This window comes from Penaeus monodon, chromosome 27 (genome assembly GCF_015228065.2).
Source record: "Penaeus monodon isolate SGIC_2016 chromosome 27, NSTDA_Pmon_1, whole genome shotgun sequence".
Classification (NCBI taxonomy): Eukaryota; Metazoa; Arthropoda; class Malacostraca; order Decapoda; family Penaeidae; genus Penaeus; species Penaeus monodon.
The window spans coordinates 37,089,152-37,089,431 of record NC_051412.1 but is presented as its reverse complement, the minus strand read 5'-3'; the positions used below and the strand labels follow the sequence as shown (position 1 = coordinate 37,089,431).

Sequence of the window (280 nt, the reverse complement as noted above, 5' to 3'; positions counted from 1 at the left end):
AAGAAAGGAAGCAAGAGAAAATACCCCCGCTAACCCGCTGTGCCCGCAGATGGCATGGTATGGCTGGACCGCGACTACGTGCGCGAGCGGCGGGTGTTCGCGCAGGTGGTCATGACGTACCGCTACGGGCGGGAGGAGGACGAGGTGATGGGACTCACCTTCGCCAAGGAACTCATCATCGCCTCGGCTCAGGTGTACCCGCCCGCCCCTGCCCCTGCGCCCCTCACCTCCCTGCAGGTGGGTTTTGGCTGGTCTAAGGCACATACATGCAAACACGAAA

General features: G+C 62.1%; 1 protein-coding gene across 1 annotated transcript in view; it reads left to right on the top strand.

The window, feature by feature from the left end:
* LOC119590512 (arrestin homolog) overlaps positions 1–280 on the top strand; it is an 87,402-nt gene that overhangs the window by 30,272 nt on the left and 56,850 nt on the right. Inside the window, exon 3 of the mRNA XM_037939161.1 lies at positions 50–237. Coding sequence (XP_037795089.1) covers positions 50–237 — 188 coding nt within the window. The remainder of the gene's footprint in view (positions 1–49; positions 238–280) is intronic.